Source organism: Eumetopias jubatus, unplaced genomic scaffold (genome assembly GCF_037043125.1).
Source record: "Eumetopias jubatus isolate StellerSeaLion01/CBP00866 unplaced genomic scaffold, mEumJub1_p1.0 scaffold_6, whole genome shotgun sequence".
NCBI lineage: Eukaryota > Metazoa > Chordata > Mammalia > Carnivora > Otariidae > Eumetopias > Eumetopias jubatus.
The window spans coordinates 121,953,742-121,979,633 of record NW_028274812.1 but is presented as its reverse complement, the minus strand read 5'-3'; the positions used below and the strand labels follow the sequence as shown (position 1 = coordinate 121,979,633).

The following is a 25,892-nucleotide window of genomic DNA, read 5'->3' as shown; positions in this document are numbered from 1 at the left end:
TACACATGGAAACATAGACTCTATAATGTTTGATGTATAATTGTAATGGTTTGTAGTCATGCTTATTATCCTCTGTACTCCAGGATGTCTGTTGCATTGTTGTAGTAATAGCATTTGAAGTATATTTTAAACCTTTTTTCTCCCTTAGAAGTAAGTTTCCCCAGAAGAACTTAGAAACGCTGTTTCCTGGAATGAGTGCTGATTTTACAAGTGAGAATTTTTCAGCTGCCTGGTATCTTATAGAAAACCACTCAACCACCAGGTCAGTGGATGTTGGACTACTGACTGTGCATGGTTTCATGTGGATGTACCTAATAGGCTTATATAATAATGTGGGTTTTAGGTCTGCCTCTGCCACTTAGTCAGGAGTCCTTTGACTTTGGGTGAGATCATGAATATCTCAGAGTGTCTTTTCCTTTATTTATGAAATGGTATTATTAATTAGCAGACTCTTATTTCCTGCTATCTTATTGTTTCTATATGATTCATATTTGTGCAACACATTAAAACTTTGTGGAGTCTCAGCTGGGTGCCTAAACCGATGTGTCTAAACATGACCTCTCTCTTTTCAAATAATAGAACTTTCAGGTCCTGGTGTAAATTGGCAACATACCTCCTTCCCTAGAACAAAGGGAGATGAGTTGATTTCTCATTTTGCAAAAGCTTGCCTTAAAATTAACCAAAAAATAGTCAAGGTCATATATCCAAATTGAAGTGCTCCCTTTTGTCTGCTCTTCTTCAGTGCCATGATAGCCCTACACCTACATTTAGTAACAGTGTTTGAGTAAAGGAATGGTTTATTGCTTAAAATTTACATTCTTAAAAAGTCAACTTGTTAAAATCTACCTTAGAAATTTTTCCTTCAACTGTTAGAATGAAAACCATTGGAAAACACGAAGAAGAGTCTTTGAGAGAGAGAGAAAATCCTGATAAATTTTTAAGATTGATTTATTTTTAGAGCGCGCACACGTATGTGTGCATGCGCGGGGGAGGGGCATGGGGTGGGGGTGGGGCAGAGGGAGAAGAGAGGGAATCTTGAGCAGACTCCCCGCTGAACGTGGAGTCTGAGGCAGGGTTCTATCTTACAACCCTGAGATCTTGACCTTAGCCGAAATCAGGAGTCGGACACTTCAGTGACTGAGCCACCCAGGTGTCCTAATCCTAATAAATTTTTTAAATAAATGTCAAATCTTTCATTGTAGAAGATGGTTCTAATTTTTACATTATGGATATGCTTTTTCTATTACTATAAGTCAGAATTGATCTCTGGTTTCTGTGTAGGGCTATCATAGCACTGAAGAAGAGCATATATGAAGAATATATTCAAAGTTTTATAGCCAGATTTTCTTAGCCTACCTGGAAATAAAACTTCTGAAATATAGAGGCCTACCTGTTTTTCTCTGCTTGAGATGTAGAGATGAAATATTTTGGTCTTTTTAGTTATTTAAGTTGTGAGTTGACCCCCAAGTTGTTTGTTTTTTTTAAAGATTTTATTTATTTGAGAGAGAGCGAGTGAGAGAGAGCAGTAGCAAGGGGAGGGGTAGAGGAAGAGGGAGAAGCAGATTCCCCGCTGAGCCGGAAGCCTGATGTGGGGCTCGACCCCGGGACTCCAGGATCATGACCTGAGCTGAAGACAGATGCTTAACCAACTGAGCCACCCAAGTGCCCCTTGACCCCCAAGTTTTTCTGTAATTTCACTGTTAATGACAGAGGACTGGATATTGATGTGGTGAATAATGGTATGCTTAATTTATATACAGAATACAGAAATAAACTTACAGAGGAGTTCTGCGTTAGATAACTTGATAACCACTGCATTGATCTAGTTCTGCCCATCAGGGAGTTGATATTCAAGACTCCTTACCTGGCATATCAACACATAATATATATTGCTTATAGAAATACCCACATGTATATTTACTTCTTAGGGGTCTGACATATTTGGAATGACCATATGAGGGCTACAAATCTGTTCTATAGTTGCTATAATTTTGTCATTTGTAATAAATAAAAGGTTTAGATGTAGGTAAGAATTTAAAAGTTTTTTGTTTTCATCTGGCTACATATTATATTAATCTTTCTTTCTTAACTTAGGCTTCAGTATTTTACATTTAATGCATTATCTTAATTCTTTTTTGCTTTTTAGGAGTCTCAAACTTTGGTTTCTTAATTTCATTTCAGTTTTGAACAGCTCAAGATGGCAGTTACCAACCTGAAGAGACAGGCTAACAAGAAAAGTGAAGGCAGCCTGGCATATGTGAAAGGAGGTCTGAGTACTTTCTTTGAAGCCCAGGATGCCCTCTCAGGTAAGGTGACCCTCACAGCCATTTGCTGGGGCTTCCCAATGGAAATCTGACACTGTGCTTGCAAAGTGTTTACAGGGTGGGACGTTCAGTCTGTATTTATAAAAGTAGAGATCTAAAATGTGCCATAAATATTTGTTGCAGACCAGGCTGGAATTTCTTTGAAGGCTTGGTACTTTAAATATTTGTCTGTGAAGCTTTTGTTGACCCATTGTACCAAATGTGAAATAGGAGACTACTTTGCCTTTCCATGATGCCCAATCTCCAGGGCTGATAAGAAACTAAATCCCAATAGGTGTAATATTCTAGAATTTTAAAAATCCTTTTATAGCCATCAATATCTTACACATGTGACTAATTCTGTATATGTGACTCATTGTGTGTTTGGTTTGGAAAGGACTGATGATGTGTCGTTCTTTTTAGGTGTCACCCCATGGGCCCCATATACAGTAGTTAAAAGTCCACCATCCATGTTGTCATCTTTATATGGGAGAGAAATTATGTTAAATAGAAATAGCATAGCTTTAGACATTTCAGGGAAAGATGTTGGGTATGTTTTTTTCCCCCTAAAATCCCCTTTAATTAATAGAAATCAAATTAATGTTTAGTAAAAAGTAAAATATACTAATAAAAGCCTAATTCTTTTTAAAAACAGAGATACCTATAACTAAGTACCTATATGTAAGTACCTGTAACTTTAAGTATAGACTAAGAGGCCACACTTTCTTCACTTCAATAAGACTTTTTTTTTTTATTAATTTGTATCCTCAAAGTATAGACATCCTTTTATTGTTTTTAAAACCCCTCTCCTCCTGGGTCAAACAAGCATGGTTGACTTCTGTCAAGTAAAATGTGCACCTAATACAGCTCTTTTCTTGCCAGTAGAACTTAGGTTTTTGAAGGAGTAAAATGTGAATGTCTAGGAGGGAACGGAGAAGTTAGGTAATTTTCTTTGATAAAGACTATGTGCTCTATATTTTTTGAAGGGATGCTTTTCTTTCTTTCTTTGTGCTTATTATCAGTGTTACTATGTTAACAATAGAAACCTGAGCATATATGAACAGAGTTTAGCATTATCAAATAGAATTAAGTTAATTTCCTAGTAGCTATGCAAATGATAATTGGCCATATGTGATTAGCATTTCTCAGAAATTATTGTAATTAAAATTATTTCACTTAACAGAAATGTATCTTTGACTTTTTTCTCCATTCTTTTTTTAACATATGTATTTGTATACACATGTATATTTATTTATGGTTTTAGTTTTATAAATGGCTTCAATCTTGGCAGATTTTAAGAAGTTTTATTTGGTGCATTAAACTTATATGGTCTCATTTATCTATCACATTTGCCTTAAAAGTATATTGGTAACTTAATGTTTAACAAAGATCATTCTGATCAGCTGCTTAATCACATGAGCAGGTGGCTGTATGGCATATAGAAAGTGATTTTAATAATAAATTCAAAAAGTTTAGACACATATCTCACTTTTCTGTTTTGATGTAAATGAAATGTATATTACAAAAAACAGTAAATAAACAATAAGCAAAGACTACTTGTAATCACATTGTAGAGATAATGACATTAACATTTTGATGTATTTCCTTTTGGTCTTTTTGTTAGCTTATATGAGTACATATTACAAAATTGTAGTTATAGTGTATATACAGTTGTGTATGCTAGAAACCTTTATTCTTTAGAGTGCTCCTCTGGGTGATTATTTTAATATACTATAGCATTTGATTTATTAGTAGTTCTTCAGAAATTTTTCTGCCTATTTTCTTAAGCAAAATTTATCCATAGTTTTTTAAAATGCTTTTCTGGTCAGGTTTTGGTGTTAATGTTCCACAGAAGCACATGGATCTGTATGTGTATATATGTAGGTACCGTGTGATGGGTTTTGTAGATTAGGAATTACAGTTTGGAAATCTGAAAAAGCTAATATGTTGAAAGAACCAATAAATTATTTGCTCAGATAATTTGTTTTACTTTTCTGTTATGAAAAATTTCAGACATGTTAAAAGTAGAATAGTATAGTCATGCCTATATAACTGTCAGCTAGAATTAAGTTATTAATATCTTTTCATACTTGCTTCATTGATACTTTTTGAGATTGGTTGGTTTGTGTTTTACTGATCTCAAGCAGTGAGTCTAAAGCAGCATGACATTTCCCTCCTACGTACTAAAGTATGATTCCTTCTAAACAAGGACGTTTACCTGTATAGCCACAATGCCATTATCACAACCAAAAATGTTTCAGTAATTCTTCAATATCATCTAATTCCCATTTAATAGTCAAATTTCCCCCGATTACCCTCCAACTTTCTTAATTGTTGGTTTGTCCAAGTCAAGATTCAGATAGGGTCAAGGCATTTCATTTTTTTTTTTTTAAGTCTCTTAAGCCTGTTTTAAACTAGAACAATCCCCTTACCTTTGCTGCCTAGGCTTCCCCCCCCCATGCAATTGATTTGTTGAAGAAATGAAGCTCTTTGTCCTATAGGATATCCCATACACTGCATTTGACTGATTACTTCCTCATGGTGTCATTTAATTTATTTTACTCTCCATTTTATTACTTGGACTTAACTATCTGGACATTAGATTTGGTTTTCAACATTTTTAAAAAATTTTTTTATTGTTATGTTAATCACCATACATTACATCATTAGTTTTTGATGTAGTGTTCCATGATTCAGCGTTTGTGCATAACACCCAGTGCTCCGCGCAGAACGTGCCCTCTTTAATACCCATCACCAGGCTAACCCATCCCCCCATCCCCCTCCCCTCTAGAACCCTCAGTTTGTTTTTCAGAGTCCATCACTCTCATGGTTCGTCTCCCTCTCCGAATTACTCCCCTTCATTCTTCCCCTCCTGCTATCTTCTTCTTTTTTTTCCTTAACATATATTGCATTATTTGTTTCAGAAGTACAGATCTGTGATTCAACAGTCTTGCACAATTCACAGCGCTCACCATAGCACATACCCTCCCAAATGTCTATCACCAGGCACCCCACCCCTCCTACCCCCCACCACTCCAGCAACCCTCAGTTTGTTTCCTAAGATTAAGAATTCCTCATATCACTGAGGTCATATGATACATGTCTTTCTCTGATTGACTTATTTCACTCAGCATAACACCCTCCAGTTCCATCCACGTCCCTGCAAATGGCAAGATCTCATTCCTTTTGATGGCTGCATAATATTCCGTTCTGTATATATACCACATCTTCTTTATCCATTCATCTGTCGATGGACATCTTGGCTCTTAACACAGTTTGGCTATTGTGGACATTGCTGCTGTAAACATTGGGGTTCACGTACCCCTTCGGATCCCTACATTTGTATCTTTGGGGTAAATACCCAGTAGTGCAATTGCTGGATCGTATGGTAGCTCTATTTTCAACTGTTTGAGGAACCTCCATACTGTTTTCCAGAGGGGTTGCACCAGCTTGCATTGCCACCAACAGTGTAGGAGGGTTCCCCTTTCTCCGCATCCCCACCAACATCTGTCGTTCCCTGACTTGTTAATTTTAGCCATTCTGACGGGTGTGAGGTGGTATCTCATTGAGGTTTTGATTTGGATTTCCCTGATGCCGAGCGATGTTGAGCACTTTTTCATGTGTCTGTTGGCCATTTGGATGTCTTCTTTGGAAAAACGTCTGTTCATGTCTTCTGCCCATTTCTTGATTGGATTATTTGTTTTTTGGGTGTTGAGTTTGATAAGTTCTTTATAGATTTTGGATACCAGGCCTTTATCTGATATGTAATTTGCAAATATCTTCTCCCATTCTGTCGGTTGTCTTTTGGTTTTGTGGACTGTTTCTTTTGCTGTGCAAAAGCTTTTTATCTTGATGAGGTCCCAATAGTTCATTTTTGCCCTTGCTTCCCTTGCCTTTGGCGACGAAGAAGTTGCTGCGGCTTGGGTGGAAGAGGTTGCTACCTGTGTTCTCCTTGAGGATTTTGATGGACTCCTGTCTCACATTTAGGTCTTTCAACCACTTGGAGTCTATTTTTGTGTGTGGTGTAAGGAAATGGTCCAGTTTCATGCTTCTGCATGTAGCTGTCCAACTTTCCCAACACCATTTGTTGAAGAGACTTTTTTCCATTGGGCATTCTTTCCTGCTTTGTCAAAGATTAGTTGACCATAGAGTTGAGGTGGAGTCCATTTCTGGGCTCTCGATCCTGTTCCATTGATCTATGTGTCTATTTTTGTGCCAGTACCATACTGTCTTGATGATGACGGCTTTGTAATAGAGCTGGAAGTCTGGAATTGTGATGCCGCCAGCTTTGCTTTTCTTTTTCAATATTCCTCTGGCTATTCGGGGTCTCTTCTGGTTCCATACAAATTTTAGGATTATTTGTTCCATTTCTTTGAAAAAAGTGGATGGTATTTTGATGGGGATTGCATAGAATGTGTAGATTGCTCTAGGTAGCTTTGACATCTTCACAATGTTGGTTCTTCCAATCCATGAGCATGGAACGTTTTTCCATTTCTTTGTGTCTTCTTCAGTTTCTTTCATGAGTATTTTATAGTTTTCTGAGTATAGATCCTTTGCCTCTTTGGTTAAATTTATTCCTAGGTATCTTATGGTTTTGGGTGCAATTGTAAATGGGATCGACTCCTTGATTTTTCTCTCTTCAGTCTTGTTGTTGGTGTATAGGAATGCCACTGATTTCTGTGCATTGATTTTATATCCTGCTACTTTACTGACTTCCTGTATGAGTTCTAGCAGTTTTGGGGTAGAGTCTTTTGGGTTTTCCACATACAGTATCATATCATGTGCAAAGAGTGAGAGTTTGACTTCTTCTTTGCCGATTTGGATGCCTTTGATTTCTTTTTGTTGTCTGATTGTTGTGGCTAGGACTTCTAATACTATGTTGAATAGCAGTGGTGACAGTGGACATCCTTGCCGTGTTCCTGACCTTAGGGGAAAAGCTATGAGCTTTTCCCCATTGAGAATGTTATTCCCTGTAGGTTTTTCATAGATGGCTTTTATGATATTGAGGTATGTACCCTCTATCCCTATACTCTGAAGAATTTTGATCAAGAAAGGATGCTGTACTTTGTCAAATGCTTTTTCTGCATCTATTGAGAGGATCATATGATTTTTTTTTTACCAATGCTTCATTTCCATTTTATTTATTTATTTATTTTTAATTTTTTATTATGTTAATCACCATACATTACATCATTAGTTCTTGATGTAGTGTTCCATGATTCATTGTTTGTGCGTAACAGGGGATCATATGATTCTTGTTCTTTTCTTTTGTTAATATATTGTATCACGTTGATTGATTTATAGATGTTGAACCAACCTTGCAGCCAAGAGATAAATCCCACTTGGTCGTGGTGAATAATCCTTTTAATGTACTATTGGATCCTATTGGCTGGTATTTTGGTGAGAATTTTTGCATCCATGTTCATCAAGCATATTGGTCTGTAATTCTCCTTTTTGATGGGGTCTTTGTCTGATTTGGGGATCAAGGTAATGGTGGCCTCATAAAATGAATTTGGAAGTTTTCCTTCCATTTCTATTTTTTGGAACAGTTTCAGGAGAATAGGTATTAATTCTTCTTTAAATGTTTGGTAGAATTCCCCTGGGAAGCCATCTGGCCCTGGGCTTTTGTTTCTTGGGAGATTTTTGATGACTGCTTCAATTTCGTTAGTGGTTATGGCTCTGTTCAGGTGTTCTATTTCTTCCTGGTTCAGTTTTGGTAGTTGATACATCTCTAGGAATGCACCCATTTCTTCCAGGTTATCTAATATGCTGGCATAGAGTTGCTCATAATATGTTCTTATAATTGTTTGTATTTCTTTGGTGTTGGTTGTGATCTCTCCTCTTTCATTCATGATTTTGTTGATTTGGGTCATTTTTCTTTTCTTTTTGATCAGTCTGTCCAGGGGTTTATCAATCTTGTTAATTCTTTCAAAGAACCAGCTCCTAGTTTCGTTGATCTGTTCTACTGTTCTTTAGGTTCCTCTTTCATTGATTTCTGCTCTGATCTTTATTATTTCTCTTCTCCTGCTGGGTTTAGGCTTTATTTGCTGTTCTTTCTCTAGCTCCTTTAGGTGTAGGGTTAGGTTGTGTATTTCAGACCTTTCTTGTTTCTTGAGACAGGCTTGTATTGCTATATACTTTCCTCTTAGGACTGCCTTTGCTGTATCCCAAAAATTTTGAACAGCTGTGTTTTCATTTTCATTGGTTTCCATGAATTTTTTTAATTCTTCTTTAATTTCCTGGTTGACCCATTCATTCTTTAGTAGGATGCTCTTTAGCCTCCATGTATTTGAGTTCTTTCCGACTTTCCTCTTGTGATTGAGTTCTAGTTTCAAAGCATTGTGGTCTGAAAATATGCAGGGAATAATCCCAATCTTTTGGTACCGGTTGACACCTGATTTGTGACCTAGGATGTGATCAATTCTGGAGAATGCTCCATGGGCACTAGAAAAGAATGTGTATTCCGTTGCTTTGGGATGGAATGTTCTGAATATGTCTGTGAAGTCCATTTGGTCCAGTGTGTCATTTAAAGTCTTTATTTCCTTGTTGATCTTTTGCTTAGATGATCTGTCCATTTCAGTGAGGGGGGTGTTAAAGTCCCCCACTATTATTGTATTGTTGTCAATGTGTTTCTTTTCTTTTGTTATTAATTGTCTTATATAATTGGCTGCTCCCATGTTAGGGGCATAGATATTTACAATTGTTAGATTTTCTTGTTGGATAGACCCTTTAAGTAGGATATAGTGTCCTTCCTCATCTATTACAGTCTTTGTTTTATAATCTAATTTTTCTGATATAAGGATTGCCACCCCAGCTTTCTTTTGGTGTCCATTAGCATGGTAAATGGTTTTCCACCACCTCACTTTCAATTTGGTGGTGTCTTTGGGTCTAAAATGAGTCTCTTGCAGACAGCATATTGATGGGTCTTGTTTTTTATTCCAGTCTGATAGCCTGTGTCTTTTGATTGGGGCATTTAGCCCATTTACATTCAGAGTACCTATTGAAAGATATGAATTTAATGGCAATGTATTGTCTGTAGGGTGACTGTTAGTGTATATTGTCTGTGTTCCTTTCTGATCTATGCTGCTTTTAGGCTCTCTTTGCTTAGAGGACCCCTTTCAGTATTTCTTGTAGGACTGGTTTCGTGTTTGCAAATTCCTTTAGTTTTTGTTTGTCCTGGAAGCTTTTTATCTCTCCTCCTATTTTCAATGACAGCCTAGCTGGATATAGTATTCTTGGCTGCATATTTTTCTCATTTAGTACGCTGAATATATCATGCCAGTCCTTTCTGGCCTGCCAGGTCTCTGTGGATAGGCCTGTTGCCAATCTAATGTTTCTACCATTGTAGGTTACATATCTCTTCTCCTGAGCTGCTCTCAGGATTTTCTCTTTGTCTCTGAGACTCATAAGTTTTACTATTAGATGTCGGGGTGTTGACCTATTATTGATTTTGTGAGGGGTTCTCTGTGCCTCCTGGATTTTGATGCCTGTTTCCTTCCCCACATTAGGGAAGTTCTCTGCTATAATTTGCTCCAATATACCTTCTGCCCCTCTCTCTCTTTCTTCTTCTTCTGGGATCCCAATTATTCTAATGTTGTTTCATCTTACCATATCGCTTATCTCTCAAATTCTGCCCTCGTGATCCTGTAGTTGTTTCTCTCTCTTTTTCTCAGCCTCTTTCTTTTCCATCATTTGGTCTTCTATATCACTGATTCTCCCTTCTGCCTCATTTATCCTAGCAGTTAGTGCCCCCATTTTTGATTGCACCTCATCAATAGCCTTTTTGATTTCGACTTGGTTAGATTTTAGTTCTTTTATTTCTCCAGAAAGGGTGTCTCTAATAACTTCCACGCTTTTTTCAAGCCCAGCTAGTATCTTTAAAGTCATGATTCTGAACTCTAGGTCTGACATCGTACTAATGTCCGTATTGAGTAGGTCCCTGGCAGATGGTACTACCTCTTGTTCTTTTTGCTGAGGTGATTTTTTTCGTCTTGTCACTTTGTCCAGAGGAGAATAGATGAATGAGAGAGCAAAATGCTAACAGGTTAACAACGTCCCCAGCAAATATACTCTATACAAATTAGAAAAGACTTGAAACCAGGGGAAAAGAAAGGGAAAGAAAGAGAAAGGAAAGAGGAAAAAAAAAAGAAAGAGATAAAAAGAAACAAAACAGAACAAAACAAAAAGAAACAGAATATGATCAAATATGATCAGAGTAGTGTGTAGATCAGTGCCACACACTAGATTTTGGGCGTATTTCGGTCTGTTAGAAGAAAGTTCCTCCTAAAATTTTAAAGGAGGAAAGACTTATATATGTACAAAGTAAGGGTTGATACAATGAAGGGATGGAAGATGATTGTAAAGATGAAAAGTATAAAAGTTTTTATAAAAGGAATTGATAAGAAATTTGAAATAGAAAGAAGATTAAAAGAAAAGAAGAAAAGAAAAAAAGAAAGGGAGAGAATGTGATCAGGCAGGAGACTAGAATAAAGCCATACACTAGTGAGTTAGGGTATATTTTGATCTGTTAGAAAAAACTGTATCTCAAAATTTTAAAGACAGAACAACTTATATATATATGCCAAAAATAAGGGTAACTACTATGAAGGGATAAAATATGACTCTAAAAATGAAAAATAAAAAAAAAATTTTTTTAAAAAGGGATTGATAAGATGGTTGAAAAAGGGAAAAAGAAAAATTCAATAAAAGAAAAAAGTTAAAAAAGTTAACTTTGAAAAACTAATGAATCCTGGTAAAAAAGCCATGAATTCTATGTGCAGTATTGTCCTAGCGCTGGAGTTCTCCCGTTCTCCTTGATCCGTAAACTTGGTCTTGGCTTGCTGACTCTTCTTGCTGATCTTCTGGGGGAAGGGCCTGTTGCCGTGGTTCCCAAATGTCTTTGCGGAGGCTGAATTGCTCCGCCCTTGTCCGTCCGGGCTAAGCAATCTGCTCGGGTTTGCTCTCAGGAGCTTTTGTTCCCTGCAAGCTCTCGGTACAGCTTTGGAGGACGAGAGTGAAAATGGTGGCCTCCCAATCTCCGCCCGGAGGAGCTGAGAACTCGGGGCCCCGCTCCTCAGTGCACTCCCAGAGAAAAGCAGTCACTCCCGTGTCCCCGGTCTCCAGCCGCAGTCCGTGCTCACCGGGCCTTTGACCTAGTGTTTCTATCTCTGGCACCCAACCGGGTGCGGAGTCTCCAAACCCAGCAGATCCCTGCGGTGCATTCCTGCACCACTCCTCCCAGGGGAGGAAGGGGAGTCTCCCCGGCTCTGCCGCTTGTTGGGTCCCTGCTGGAGGAGCAGTGGCCTGACTGGGCCGCGGATCACAGTTTATGGAACCCTGAGCTGAGAGCCCACGCCTCGGCTCCGTGTCTGCAGCCAGCTTCCCTGCTCCGAAACCTCGGAGCTCTGCCGCACTCAGGCACCCCCCCCCCCCCCGTCTTTCTGTGACCCTGAGGGTCCTGAGGCCACACTGTCCCGCGAGGGTTCCACCCCCTGCTTAGCCACTGGAGCGACGTCCCTCAGCGGATCCGACTTCTAAAAGTTCTGATTTTGTGCTCTGCGGCTCTAGCACGTGCCAGAAGCAGCCGAGGGAGGCTCCCTCCCCCGCCGTCTATCCTCCCGAATATCGCCTCGGATTCACTTCTCCGCACGTCCTACCTTCTAGTAAGTGGTCGCTTTTCTGTTCAGAGAGCTGTTGCTACTCTCTCCTTGGATCTCCTGTTGAGTTCGTAGGTGTTCAGAATGGTTTGATCTCTATTCAGCTGAATTCCTGAGACCAGGCGGAACCTAGGTCTCCTACTCCTCCACCATCTTGCTCCGCCCTCGGTTTTCAACATTTTTGATCATACCTGGTACTGTGTACTTTCTGTTTTATTATATCAGGAGGCCTTTAGTGTCTGTGTGTTACTCCTGTAGAGACACTATGATGGATCAAGTGGGTTCCAGTGGGATTGGTACTGGTAGTTGCATGTGTATGTGTGTATATATTTTTTGAAAACACACTTTTTAAACTTTTGAAATTTCTGCTCTCTGTGTTCTTCCCCCAAAATTCTCTATTTCATCAAGATTTCCATTTTTAGCATTGTGTTATAATCTTTAAATCATTTAAAGTCCATGTTATAGGGGCACCTGGGTGGCTCAGATGGTTAAGCATCTGCCTTTGGCTCAGGTCATGATCCCAGGGTTCTGGGATCGAGACCCGCGTCGGGCTCCCTGCTCTGCAGGAAGCCTGCTTCTCCCTCTCCCACTACCCCTGCTTGTATTCTTCCTCTGTTAAATAAATAAAATCTTAAAAAAAAATCCATGTTATATGCCCTGCTCATTATCAATTCAATTTGTGTTCTATTTCCTTTATTTACATTGATTCTTTAGTGATGCTTTTTCTTGTGTTTTTAATTTTGGAAAATTTCATTTTCCTCTTAGATCTAGTAGTTTGTAGTGGATTTGTTTTTTAAAGTTAGTGTCTAGTGTAACATTATGAAAAGAAAATGTATTTCTTAATATGTCAATCTTCTGTAACTGTGCCAAGATAAAAATGGGAACGGAGGGCATGTTCTCATCATGGCACACTGATATATTTCAATGCCTGTTTACATTATTTAAATCTAGATTATTTATAATAAACATGTCAGAAATCTCTCACTTTAATTTTGATTCTACCAGTTTCTATTTGTATGTAAAACATGTTTCCTTTGTAACTTTTGGTGGCTTCGATTCTCTTGATGTTATTATGGTATTACAACGTAATGATGATAGCTGTGAAATTAGGGGCAATTCCCGAGACCACCTACAAGTTTGATAATTTGCTAGAAGGACTCACAGAACTCACTGAAGGCTGTTTTTCTCACGGTGATGGTTTACTATAGTGAAAAGATATAGATTAGAATCAGCCAAAGGAAAAGATGCATAGGGCACAGTCCAGGAAAGTTCTGTGCATGGAGTGAAAGTTGCCCTCTCATGGTTGAATCATGGATGGCATTGATTTTCCTGGTATGATGTGAGATAGTGTATGTGGAGTATTGCCATCCAGGGAATCTCATCTAAGCCTTGGTGTCCATAGTTTTTACTGGAGCTCTGTCACACAGACATAATTGACTCTTCCAATGGCTGACCTCCAACTCTAGTCCCTCTGGAAAGGTCGAGCTGATGCTGAGTGACCCAGAGTCCTCACCATAAATCACATTGTTAGACTATTTGATGTGGCCCAAGGCCCCTAAGTAAACAAAGATACTTTTATCAGGTAAGAATTCAGAGAGCTTAGAGGTAACCTCTCAGGAGCTGAGGGCAAAGGGCAGACCTCTTTTGGGGCAAGATTAAATTCTTTACTACACGATAACAATATTTCATACCCTTCCTTTTGTATGCATTTACCTAATATATTATACATCATATTCTTTTTAACCTTTAGAAATTTGATTCTGGCATCTCTTGTAAGCAGTTTGTGATAGGAGTTTGATAGTTTATGCCATTTTGAGATTGAGAGTCTTTGCCTTTTAGTAGAAGAATTTAAGTTATGTACATTTATCATAACTGACATTTTTATCCTTTTGTTTTATTGTATCATATTTTTTGGTTTTCATTTTTCCCTTTGTGTCATATAGGTTGCAAATCTTCCAGATTTGGAAGAAATGTTTTTAAATTCTATCACAAGTTGTCTTTTGACTCCTGTTGTGTATGACAACAGTTTAGGACATCTTTATTTCTTATGCTCTTTCCTTTTCCCTGATCTTAATTTACCTGAAGTTAGCTACCTTTTTATTTTACCTTTTTTTTTTCATTTTATTATTATGTTTTTAGATTTATTTTTGTCTTTTGCATTTAATTTTATAGCATATTTACCATAGTTAATTAAAATTTACCATATATTCATATAAATTTAATTTGCTTTAATTTTTATTGCAAGTCATTTTGTATTTCATCTTTTCTATATTTGAATTTTTTGTTTTGAACAGTGGGATATATGTTTTGTGCTAGAGCTTTTTAATTCTTGCATGTCTGGAAATGTCTCTTGCTTACATACATGAACAACCTCTTGGCTATAAGAAAATTGTTTTCTGAATTGATCCCGGTGTCTTTTAGTGTTACAGAGAAATATCCTGAGCCAATGTAATTCTTTATTACTCATAAAGGAATTGATTGTTTTTCTCTCTCCCTAAATGCTTAAAAGATACATTGTTTTGACTTGAATTAAAAAAAAACACACACCTTTTCAGGATATATCAGAATGTAGGTCTTATCTTCATTCATTTTTCCCAGTGCTTGATAAGCTTTTAGAATCTGTAGACTCATATCTTCAGTTTTTACCACTTCCTTTGTTAATGACAGATATCATTTGTGGTTTCTGAATAACCTTGTATAAAAATATTACTTCTTTATTTCTGCTGTCCTGTATGGTACCCAGCACTTTTTCTGTTTTTCAGTACACTGCTAAGTTGCCCAGTAGTCATATGCCTCAACTAGTTTCCTTCTGTTTCCTGCTATTCTGGGTGTTGGGAGATGTGGTCTCTAAATGGTTGTAAAGGGAAAGGAGTTGTTAGAGGTAAGAAAAATGGGGGAGCACAGAGTTAGAGTCCTGAAGATAGTTACGAAAAAATTAGATGTTTCTTGTCAGAACTAGGCTCAATAGAGATGACAGAGTATAAATAAACACCTTTCTCTGCTCTTTTTGATATCTCTGTGTTCTCTTTGATTGAGTGGACTGTTTCATATGCATCCAGGGGTGTTTTTCCATCCCTCCTGGTCAGGTAGACAGTATGGCTTTTATGTATCTTTAAGTTTTTATGCTGTTGTCAGTTTGCTTTTTCCCTGTGTATATCCATAAATATTTTAATTAGAACTTGACAGGTATGTCTGGTATAACTTATCTGCCAGTGTTAACCTCAGTGTGTTTATTGTAGTTTTTACTTTACTATATCCTGCAAAAATATTCCCAGCAACTTGTGTTACTTTTCCATGGCGGTCATGCTGCCATTCTCTTCATTCCTTGAAGTCTTGAGCCATAGTTTCTTGCCAACTCTGTTCACATGAGTTCTCGCAGGCCATGGTGATTGTTTGTGGAGCTTTTCATATCATTAAAGGCCTTCTTCAGTTCCTCAGTGCCTTCTGATCATCACCTTTGTTTTGGTGACCATTTCCCTGACTGCTCCTTGAGCTTGTCACCTGTCTAATCTCTTGGTTTTTTACTGGCAAGTCCAGCATTATCACTTGCTTCTTTTAAGAAAATTATGGACCAAAAGTTATGTTATACTAAAGAATAGCTGAGCAAAGACACCAAAGCAGAGTAAATAACACAGGTTACACAATTGACCTTTCCTCTCATGTTACTTTTATTGTTGCTACTTAAGGCAGCGTAAGCCATAATTGATTTTTTGGCACATTCTGTTGTAAGTGTCTATTGATATATGAAGGTTATAGGCAGTAATGGTTATCAAGGATCCAATTCTCTAAGTGAGAATCCTTTATACCTTTTAGCCATCTATGTAATAGTTGTAATTATTTTATTATTTTTTTCCAGTATAACTGAGGAAAGAAAGGATTCATAGATTACCTAACCTATTTAAATGTAATTTATAAAGTTTTGTCACTTTCATAAAAATTTGATAGAATAAGAAGTAGGAACTAAATGTTTGAAAAGCTCTCTACAAATTTAAATTTTTAAGACACTTCGTTCTAACTCGTCTTAGTCTTCTATTTTAGTAAGTATTATCCTCAGAGGTTGGCATGTGGGCCAAATTAGGCTATGGTCCCTCTTTGTACAGGCCAGGAGCTAAAGATGGCTGTATTTTTCAAGGTTTGTTTGTGGAAAAAAAAAAGAAAAAAGGAAGTAGAATATGTGATAGAGGTCCTATGTGGCCCACAAAGACTAAAATACTTACTATGTGGTTCTTTTTAGAAACAGTTTGCTAGTCTCTGACCTAGTTTGAATATTCCTGTCTCATAGGTTAGTAGTAATATATAGTGGTTAGAGTCTGTGGATCACAGTGTACCTGACATAAATCCTTATAGACACTGCCTATACACACATGTCATTTCTTAGTGCCTCATTTAATAATGGCATTGTATAAATGCGTAGACAAATACTTTGAATTTTTTAATTGAAATCTGCAAATTTGATGTCCACATTTAATTAGAGTTAAAACAATTTCAATCAATAGGCTGTCTTTCTATAACTCTGATTTTTCTTTGAATATAACTTTTATATACATACTTTTTTTGTTTCCCAAATACAGTTTTATGGTGTTCAGCTGCTTCACATATTTAAGTTTTAATAGATTAGAAACAATAACAAACCTGTGATCATGTACCAAGTTGCTTATTGAGTTATACTATTTAAAAAATGTTTTTAGAGAAAATAAAAGGTCAAGTGAACCAGACATTGGGTTATTTGGTTTAATTTTCTGGAAAATAGGATTGCCTTTATCAGATCCCAGTGTCTCTTGGTCCTCATGCTTGGCTGACAGCTTGACAGTGGCTCTGCTGTGGTGGAGATGGGCGGCAGGAAGCTGCTTTGTCAGCAGAAAAGGGCTGTAAACTGAGCTGAGGGGAGCCAGGCTTACCTCGTTTTGACCTGCTGATCAGTGATGGGTTTTGTCAGCAGCAGAAATGTGACTGCATGATTTCCTTTAATGGTTTTGACTTAGAAAGCAACATTTGAAGCAGGGCTACTATAAGATGCAATGTCATATTGCCATTGAAGAACCTTATGCAATGCCCCTTTAATAAAATAGAATGTGTGCCACATGTTCTTTTGCAACAAGATTGTCAGAACATTACACCAGCATTTAAATGAATAGTGTGAGCAGTGTTTTCAGTTTAGCTTTTTTCTATTTGGGCATTTTTATCTCATTTCTTTAAAGATAGGGAAGTTATTTTCCATTTAATTTTACAAGTTCAGGTTAAGTTTAGGTTTTGATTTTATGTCACTATCACCACATAATCCAAATTTGAAGCATTAAATAAAGAACTTTCTTTTCACTCGTGAATCAACCAAGACAAGAATATACTGGCTGATTTTTTTTTTCCCAAATGTTTTTCTTTTTCTTTCTTTGAATGTGTTTCTCTGATAGAGAAGCAGTCTGTTTATGAATTTCAAACAAAATTTGAAATTACTCTAAAAAAAGGTATTAAAAAAGGGCAGGACCAAAATTAGAAAGTAATTAAAAGAAGCAGAAAAGTAGATGCTATTATGCATTGAGAATATTTTTATAGTGCATTTGAGCACTGGATTTTACCCAGAATTTTCTAATCAATGAGTCAAAGGAAACAAATAAAATAGTGATTGATTAAAGCAAAACATTTCTTTTTTCTTGCCTAAGTAGACCACAACCCCCTCTCCTCCCCCACCCCCCCAGAATAAATCTACCATTCATGACTGATGGGTTGATGCAGAACCTGTAAAATCCTTTTAAGAAGAGTTTGACATTCTCTTTGAATGTTAGAGAATAGCTACTATCAAGAGTGATGTTAATTCCATTGTACAGGCTGTGAAGCCCATGGAGTTACACATCTTATATTTGAAATTTTGCTAAAGGAAGTTATGTGAAAGAATAAAATCCTGGGTATTTAGCAGTTATTATTTATTTTGGAGAGAGGTCTCATTTATTTGCAACTTTTTCATTCTATAGATGTGAGGTTAAGTTGCTTGCCTATGCAATACAGGCAATATGGGGTGAAGTTTTTTGTTCTGGGATTAGACAGCGTGAGTTCAAATTTGGGGTTTGGCTTTGTGACATTGATCAACTTATTTAATTTCCCTGAGCAATGGATTTCTCCTCTGTGAAATAGAAATAATATTAGAACATAGAACATTGACTTCTTTCCAGATGAGCAAAATGCATTAGAAATTTATTATTGTGATTAATATATGATCATGGCTCAATTAATGTTTGTTTTGCTAGTTTTATTATGTCAGAAGTTTGAATTTGAAATTATATTTGGTCATTTCATTTTGAAAATTTTCTTAGTGCTTCACCTAGGTAAGCCTGATTTGCTCTGTTTAAAACCTGCCCTACAGTAGGTAAAACAATTTTTAAATATAAATTTTTAAGTGATTTTTTAATAATGTTTATCAGAACCATGCAGACATATCAATAATAGCAAAAATACTCCTATATAATTTGTATATTCACAAATTGATATATTGGTAGATGTTACCGGATAGTTCTTGAGAAATTCCAGGGAAATAATAATAGAAATGAAGAAAACATGAATAATATGTATTTTGCCATGTTATATCCATGGCTGAAATGAAATATTTTGAGGTTGGTATACTTCAAATACTAGTATTTCTATTTTGCAGATGGTGAAACTGAGAAATAAAAATGACTTTCCTATGGCCAATATCAAAGATATTAGTTACTTAAGTCTCACTTTTCTTTTTTAATTTAACTGTTTTTACCACTCAACCTTGATGATCAGATAATTGAGTATATGTATTATTGTACTATTTTAATAGTATTAAATTATGAGTAACATAGACTGGTGTCTGCTGGTTACTTTGCAGAGTTTTTGCATGTTTGTGCTTCTTTCCAGCAGTGAAAATAATATGACCATTTTTTAAAGTTGTTTAAAAATGTTATTTTGATATAATGTCTTCCCACCCACTGAAATAGCCCACACTTTAACTAGATGTTTTTTCTAGCTATCCATCAAAAACTAGAAGCGGATGGAACGGAAAAAGTAGAAGGATCCATGACGCAAAAACTGGAGAATGTTCTGAACAGTAAGTTTTATCCTACTACCCAAAACTGTTTATGGACTTTATAACAAGCTTTAATATAGTTCTTGGACCTGGCTTCACAGAACAGGCGGTGAGTTGCATTTTAATATTTATTTCTAAACAGTAATGATTTAATACATATAAAGGAATAAAAACATGGAAAATGAACGTTCTGTTTTGTTTGCAATTTATTTATAAGAATTCATAATTTGAAAATAAGCCAGTATGCTTCCAAGAAGTGAAACTTGCTACCATAAAAGAGACCAGTATATAAATGACATTATCAAAGAGAGATAAGTGCTGAAGCAATAGCCAGGATTGCCATTGACCAGAACCCTGAAACACATCTGCATATATCTAACAGTGTTACAGCAAATAATATCAGCTCCTAGAATGACAAACACTTACATGTCATTGATTTATCTATACCATCACTTTTTCCAAAGTGAATTTAAGGCAGCTTCATATTTAAGAGTGTTTCTAACTCTGAGACATTTTGTAAAAGTTGTGTGCCAAAAGAACCTGATATATACAAAGTTTTGGGTCCCACCCACTTTCCTTATATCTCCCCCGCCTCCCCCCCCCCCCCCCCCCCCCGCTGACATTGTAGTTACCAGCTACTGATCCTAATGATCTGGAAGAAACTCATCAGATGAATCAATTCCTATTATAATATTAGCAGCTTAAAAGTACATTCTCCTCTTTCACTCATATAGTAAACATTTGACAAAGAACAATAGTGCCCAGGGGAATCTCCTTTGTTTTTTAAATATAAGTATAGCAAATGATTTCCCCATGAAATAGGGTTAAGCATAGCTAAAACATTTAAGAACCCTTACATCAGATCTTTAGTGATTCCGTGAATGCAGGATTATGATATTGAATTAGTTTTGGACTTCTAGCTTAATTTATTCCTGTGATAACTTTCTGAACATTTTTTTGATCAATGTCTGTTTTTAAAACCCCAGGATCCCTGATAAAATATTTTCTGGAAAGAAGCTTTAATTTGATGTAGGCTTTCCTTGGTAGAACTTGAGTACTTTGATTTCATCCTAAATTTATGAGTTTAGCAGCACTTTAAATATTTCCCTCTGGTAGTTGTTGTTGTTGTTATTTTGCTTTGAGATTTTGCCTTGTTTTTGTCTGAGAACCAAGTCACCTGCTTAGTTGAAATTAATAATATTCTGAATTCAACTCAAACATTTACTAAAGCTATTTCTTATTAATATAGTCAGACATTTTAAGATCTTAGAAAGGTATTTCTACTCAGGGATGCTGTTTTCACTGAAGAATTTGTCATCAAACCATGATATCTGTAAAAAAATGATATTATTTCAGTAACTTTAAAAAAGTGATTTATAGGAACAAGCTGATATTGTAATTATATTGTATCAGTAAAAGAAAATAGATACTTATTAAGGTTTGGAAAAAATTAAGATCTGTTTCATGTGGTAGGTTTAGCATAGTGTGTTAACATAATTTTTTCTTTCAAAGAGTAGTTTAGGAAATCCTCCCTAGGGACTTGTGATATAAAATTTGTAAGGGAAATTATTTTACTTCTATTCCTTTATAACCACAAACTTTATCTAGAAATGTGTCATATTAACTTTATTGAAGTTTACTCTTCTTCGATAAAGTTGGGCTTAACTAGTCATTTCTTTATGAGACTCTCCTTCAGGGCTTTCTGGTGTAAAAATTTTTCTTTGAATATATTCCTTTTTATAACACTTTCTTTTTTCTGGAAACATTTTTTATGAACTTGATGTTGATGTTTGCTATCTTAGGATAAGGTTTTGCCAATTCAGGTCAACATGACAAACATTAATATTTAAGACTGGTTGTGTAAAAGTACCATGTTTGGTTCAGTGTGAGATACAAAGATGGAAGACATATGGCCCCTGCCCTGTACACATGTCCTTTGTCCCAGTGGGTATATCATAGTTTGGAAGTTGGAGAATCAGAAAAAAAAAAAAAAATTATAGAGGGGCACCTGGTGTCTCATTTGTTTAAGTGTCAGACTCTTGGGTTCAGCTCAGGTCATGATCTCAGGATCTTGAGATTGAGCCCCACGTCAGGCTCTGTGCTGAGCATGGAGCCTGCTTAAGATTCTCTCTCTTCTCCCTCTGCCCCTCCCCCGCCAGCTCATGCACATGCTGTCTCCCAAAAATAATTATAGAAGTACTATGGAAAATTTAATTTCTTTTCTTTTGGAAAGGAAGGAAAGAATAGATGAGTATGAATATAGCTTAGTTTGCTTAGGTTATTATTAATGTTTTAATCTTATGTATAATTATATACCAATTTGTATGTGTTTTTCCTGAGTTATTTTAAATGAAAGTTTTCAAAATTCAAAAGGGCAACCTCTTTCACTTTAAGTTTCTAAAGAGTAATGTTGACTATAAGAAACTTAGTCCATTTTATTCAGAATATATCAATATTGATGCCTTTCATTGAAATTTTTTTATTTTCCTTGACATGTGTTTTTTATATTTGCCTTTGAACCTAATAATTCCTTCTTGATTTCAAGCCAGGGATGAAGGGATGACTATTAATTTATATCAAATTCACATATCCAACTCTATGTCCTTACCTATTCCAAGAGTATAGAGTACTGCTCTCCAATAGAACTTTTGCACTTATAGTTATTGAGCACTTAAAATGTAGCTGTATTGCTGAGGAATTAATTTTTTAATTTTTATTTAATTTTAATAAATTTAACTTTAAATTCAAATAGCCCTATGTGGCTAGTAGCTACATATTAGTGCAGGTATAGACAATATTATATAAGTATTTATAGTAGCACTGTGGTGGTTAATAGTTAAAACTTTTACAGTGCTCACTAAGGGTCAGGTATTGCTTTAAACATTCTCTATGTATTTAGTTCTCTATGAGGCATGTACTGTTATACCTATTTTTTTTTTTTGAGTAGACTCCTTACCCAGGGCAGAGTCTAATGGGGGTCCTGAACTCACGAGACTGAGATCAAGACCTGAGCTAAAATCATAGGCAAACACTTAACCGACTGAGCCACCCAGGCACCCCTGTTATTTCCATTTTATTGACGAAAAACTGAAGCCCAGGAAGATTAAATGAGTTATCTAAAGTCATATAAGCAATAAGTGGCAGAGCTGGGATTTATATCTAGAAATCTGGCTTCAAATCTGTACTTTACCAACAGAGCTTGCTGTGCATGGTTTTGATAGGCATGAATTTCAGTCACCACAGTTTGGTTAAATACACCTGTCCTCCAGCAACATGGTGTATATTTGTCATAATTGCATAAAGTACAGAAGTGGTTGCTAGTTGTTCAGTCCACAGATCACTCCATAAATAAGAGATGTGAGAGATGATCAGTGAGCAGCTACCTCTTTTCTTCAGAATCTGTCTGTGACTGGTCACCATACATATATTCATGCACAAACAACAAAACATATAGTTGTGTGGACTCCTTGTCCCCCAGACATAAACTCATATGGCTTTTTATAGAAATGGATAATCAAAGAGGGGATTGAGCCACAGAGATGAAAGTGCATTAAAAAAAAGTGGTAACAGTGTAAGTGAAATTCAAATCTACCATGACTGGAGGAGTTACAGAGGAAGCAGCTGACAGTGGGGATGTAGGCACTGCCACTGTTCAAGAGACTCGAGCTGTGCAGCCAGAGGAACTGGATAAAGGTGAATCTATCAGTGGAAATGAGGAAAGTATGATGAAAAGGATGAAAACATCCTAGGGGAAGTGATGCTTAAAGGAGTGCTCAGAGACAATCACTGATATTCAGAGTACAAAGGATAAATTTAGAAAGGAGTAAGGTAATTTATCAAACTATAGAAAAGATGCTTGATACGTATTATAAATTTTATGATGAATAAAAGCAAGCAGGCTTGATAATTTTTTTACAAAGAAATAGAACACTAGTATCGTCAATGTTTCTAATGTTTTAAATCATCATAGAGTACTAACTAAATATTGGTTTTACTTTTTTTTCATTTTCTTATTCATTTATGACCAACAGTAAGCACGTTTTTAATGTTGCAACAAAAATTTTTAAAAGTCACAGAACAATCATAATTTTCCCATTAATAAGATTTTTTGCGTGGTTTCATCTTGCATAGCCATTTATGCGGTTCTGCACACTGTGCCAAAAGGGGCTTGTACTGCACTGCACCACCTCTCTAAGTAGAAAGAATACTGTACTTGATCTTAGCCAAAAGGCCGAGAAGCAATAAGTAGAAAGAATACTGGATACTGATTCAGAGGCTTATTTTTAGTCCTTACTCTGTAAGCGTTTATTGAGCACATGTTAGTTCTATCCCAGGGATATGAAGATAGTACTTACGAGTTAGTACTAAGAGTTTATAGTCTAATGGAGAACACGGATAAGCAGGTGGTTAAATTATGGTATGATAATTGTCTGCTGGTGGTAATCCTGAGGTACATCTGGAGTCTGCACAAGATGTACCTCATTGAAAAGTGGAGTGAGAAAATCTCAGGAGAGGGTCATGTGAGCCTTCAAAGATGAGTAGTAAGTATCCAGGCAAGCAGAGGTTGGCATGTGGGCAGCCAAATGGATACAGGTGTCCCAGACAGGGCAAGCCACATAAGGAGGAAGTCCCTGTCTTCAGGGAGGAGACCTCCTGCAGTCCAGGAACCAGGATCCAGTATGGTAATGTGCAGATGTCAGATGTGGCCTGCAAGGTAGATGGGGGTCTGCTCAGGATAAGCTTTCTATGTAGTGTAGTAGAATTTGTCTTTATCCTGAAGATTGTTGGTAAGCCATTGAAAGATTTTAAATAAAGAAGTGACATTATGAACTTTTTAAAGAATATTCTGCCATCCGCATAGAGAATTGATTAGGAGAGAGCTAGAGACAAGAAGAGGCATCAGATAGAAGTGCACAGTTGTCATGTAAGAATGAAGTGCAGAGGACTTTTAACCAAAACGTGCTGAAGGTAGAGCAAATGGCAAGATGAGAGATGTTAAGGAGATGAGAAAGGCTACCGGTTTGCGGTGGGAAGGAGGAAGAAAAGTAGTAGTCAGTGATGACTTTCAGATTTCTGGCCTCAACGAGAGCAAGAAGGAACAGGTTTGGGGCATGAGGAGAAGAGTAAAGAGGTAAATATTCAGTTCGACTTATAACTTGTTGGGTTTGAGATTCCTGAGGGTTATACCCATAAATACCTTTCTACCTCTTACTATATCCTGACTGTGTCACATTGAGCAGATTGAATAACCTCTCTGTTTCAGTTACTTGCACTATAAAATGGGGATAAGAATAGTTCCTGTTTTAGGGACATAAACAAGTTTAAGTGAATTAAGAATTGATACATATTTTTAGAATAATTAAGAAGAATTTAGAAGACTTACTAAGTTTTTAGGATAGCACCTAGCATAGAGTAAGCACTCCATATTGTGTATGTGTAGTATGTCTTTATGCTACCCACCAAAGCTCCCCAAAACTCTTTTTAGGTTATAAGGGATCCATAGAGGCTAAAAGGTTTTTTCTTTCTCCACGGCATCTTCATTCTTTCTCCTGTCTTACATTGAGGAAAATTTTTACAGCTCTTGTTGACCTGACTATGATAGTGGCAGCCCAGTGCCTGTATTATACTGGCCTTGTTCTTGGTGCTTGCGGTGCATCTGTAACTGAGACTGTGATTGTCACAGTCCAGTGAGCTGGTGTTGTGACATCCCTTGGAGGAGAAACAACCAACTTTCAGGCCTAGAGTTGCTCAAGGCTAAGATTGGTTCTGCAACCTGTAAGACCTAAGTCATGTTTTTCACTCTCACGTAGCTCCATTCGATTTGTTCTGTGAGTACACACTGTTTGTTCCAACCCCTGCCAGCTGCCTTAAAACTGGGTGTTCTCAGTGTGAGAAGGTGGAGTGAAAATGTGGTTGGATGGGTACATGGGGGAAATTGTTCCTGGGAGACATGGCAGATGTCTGACTGGTGGTTTATCTGCAGTGTCACTTGGTGTGTGAACACCACCACTGAGTTTAGTGGTTTTGTTTTTCTTATTAGTTAGCCCTAGAGAATAAAGACATAAAATGCATTTTGTGAGCTGTTGGTGACTTTTATCCACTTAGTTTCACTGCTTTCATTTGTTTTATTACTGATATAATCATCCAGTTATCAAAGAGTTATAAACTCCCAAAATTTTATTGTGAATGTGGCAAAATTCATAACACAATAACAATTTATGGATAGAAATTACTTATAAATTAAAATTATGATTTCATAGCTTATTTCTCTATGTGCATATTTTAAAATTCTCCATGTGTACATTTCTGTATAAATAAGTTATATTTTATAGTTTATAATTTCTTCCTATAAATTTTTCTCTATGAAATGTTTATTTTATTTAATGATAAGTGAATTTTCTACTCGTACTTGCTTTCATACTTTCTAGAGGAGTTAAAATTATTAGTTGGTATTTCTTTCTTACCTTTAAAATACAGTGAGCAAAGTCTAATTTTGAACACTTATACTTTTGACCCAAATTCTTTCATTGTGCAAAAAAAAAGTACTTGTGAATTTAACATCTACAGGCCACATATAAGTAATCAACCTTTTAGAAATATTTAGTGGTATTTATGTATCTTTTCACTTATGAAGCCTCAAATCATGAAGTTTATATTTTTGAATGATAAACAAATACTTTTCTTCCAAGAAAAATGTTTTAACCCTAATCAGATTTCAAATACTTCATTTAGCCACCATTATGTAGTTTGGTGGGAAGAAGGGAATATATTTTTTTCTCATCTTACAGAAATTTAGTATTCTGCATTTGAAAGCATGTGGTGAAAACAGCTATCTTGACAAAGTTTTTCTATTAGGCCTTTAAAATTTCAACAGAATTTAAACATTATTTA

At 36.4% G+C, this 25,892-nt stretch overlaps 1 protein-coding gene across 4 annotated transcripts in view; it reads left to right on the top strand.

The window, feature by feature from the left end:
- Window positions 1–25,892, top strand: part of EXOC2 (exocyst complex component 2) — a 287,628-nt gene that overhangs the window by 77,870 nt on the left and 183,866 nt on the right. For 3 of the 4 annotated variants that reach the window (XM_028091090.2, XM_028091088.1, XM_028091089.1), the window contains 3 exons: window positions 149–262; window positions 2,182–2,306; window positions 18,942–19,022. In XM_028091090.2, coding sequence (XP_027946891.1) covers window positions 149–262; window positions 2,182–2,306; window positions 18,942–19,022 — 320 coding nt within the window. The remainder of the gene's footprint in view (window positions 1–148; window positions 263–2,181; window positions 2,307–18,941; window positions 19,023–25,892) is intronic. The other variant, XM_088024102.1, reaches the window with a different exon arrangement.